General features: G+C 44.5%; 1 protein-coding gene across 1 annotated transcript; it reads left to right on the top strand.

The window, feature by feature from the left end:
- LOC116859941 (olfactory receptor 6K2) lies at positions 1-966 on the top strand. The gene has a single exon (XM_032845673.1). The coding sequence runs from the start codon at positions 1-3 to the stop codon at positions 964-966; it is 966 nt and encodes a 321-aa protein (XP_032701564.1).
- Positions 967-1241: the final 275 nt, after the last annotated feature.

Here is a 1241-nt window from a genome sequence, read left to right as displayed (position 1 = left end):
ATGGAGAGCCCCAATCAAAGCACCAATCAGGAATTCATCTTCTCTGCCTTCCCTTATTCCTGGGAAGGTTCTGTCATCTGTTTCGTTCCACTGCTCTTCATTTACACTTTCATTGTCTTTGGAAACCTGGTCATCATCACAGTGGTCCAGCTGAACGCTCACCTCCACACCCCCATGTACTTCTTCATCAGCACCCTTTCTTTCCTGGAGATCTGGTACACCACATCGACCATACCAAAGATGCTCACCAGCCTGCTGAGTGAGAAGAAGAGCATTTCCTTGAATGGCTGTCTCCTGCAGATGTATTTCTTCCACTCCACTGGCATTAGTGAGGTTTGTCTCTTGACAGCTATGGCCTTTGACCGCTACCTGGCCATCTGTAGCCCTCTTCATTATCCCACTATCATGACCCCCAGGGTGTGTGTCCAACTGACTTTGAGTTGCTGTGTTTGTGGCTTTATCACACCCCTCCCTGAGATTGCCTGGATCTCCACACTGCCGTTTTGTGGCTCTAATCACCTTGAGCATATCTTCTGTGACTTCCTCCCTGTGCTACGCTTGGCTTGCACAGACCCACAAGCCATCGTCATGATTCAGGTAGTGGATATTGTCCATGCAGTGGAGATTATTATAGCCGTGATGCTCATTTTCATGTCCTATGTTGGTATTGTGACTGTAATTCTACGCATTCGGTCAGCTGATGGCCGACGCAAGGCATTTTCCACGTGTGTTTCCCACCTCACTGTCTTTCTGCTCTTCTTTGGCAGTGTGGCCCTCATGTACCTACGCTTCTCTGCCACCTACTCCTTATTCTGGGATACAGTCATTGCTCTGGCCTTTGCAGTTTTGTCCCCCTTCTTTAACCCCATAATCTATAGTCTGAGGAATAAAGAAATAAAGGAAGCAATAAAGAAACACTGGGGTCAAGCTAAAATCTTTTTTCATAAGACCAAGGACCTCAAGTAAGATCTAATCATTGGAAGTCTACATAGTTGTTGGTGACTTCTCATTCGCAGCTCTCTGTGATCTTTTCCCACCAGCTTTTACTGAAACTGGTCTTCCAGAGGTCACCAAGAACAAAATTCACTAAAAACTAAATGTAATAGTTTCTTTCACTCTTTATCCAACCTGCATATGGTTGGATCTGCTTTGTTAAATTAGCTTCCTGCCACTCAATTCAATCAAGATAAATTCATATTATGGAAATGATCTGGGTCAATATTTAATTTTAACATAGTCCA

This window comes from Lontra canadensis, unplaced genomic scaffold, assembly GCF_010015895.1.
Source record: "Lontra canadensis isolate GAN:19392208 unplaced genomic scaffold, GSC_riverotter_1.0 scaffold168, whole genome shotgun sequence".
NCBI classification, from domain to species: Eukaryota; Metazoa; Chordata; class Mammalia; order Carnivora; family Mustelidae; genus Lontra; species Lontra canadensis.
The sequence above is the reverse complement of the archived record's forward strand: the minus strand, read 5'-3'. Positions and strand labels throughout refer to the sequence as shown.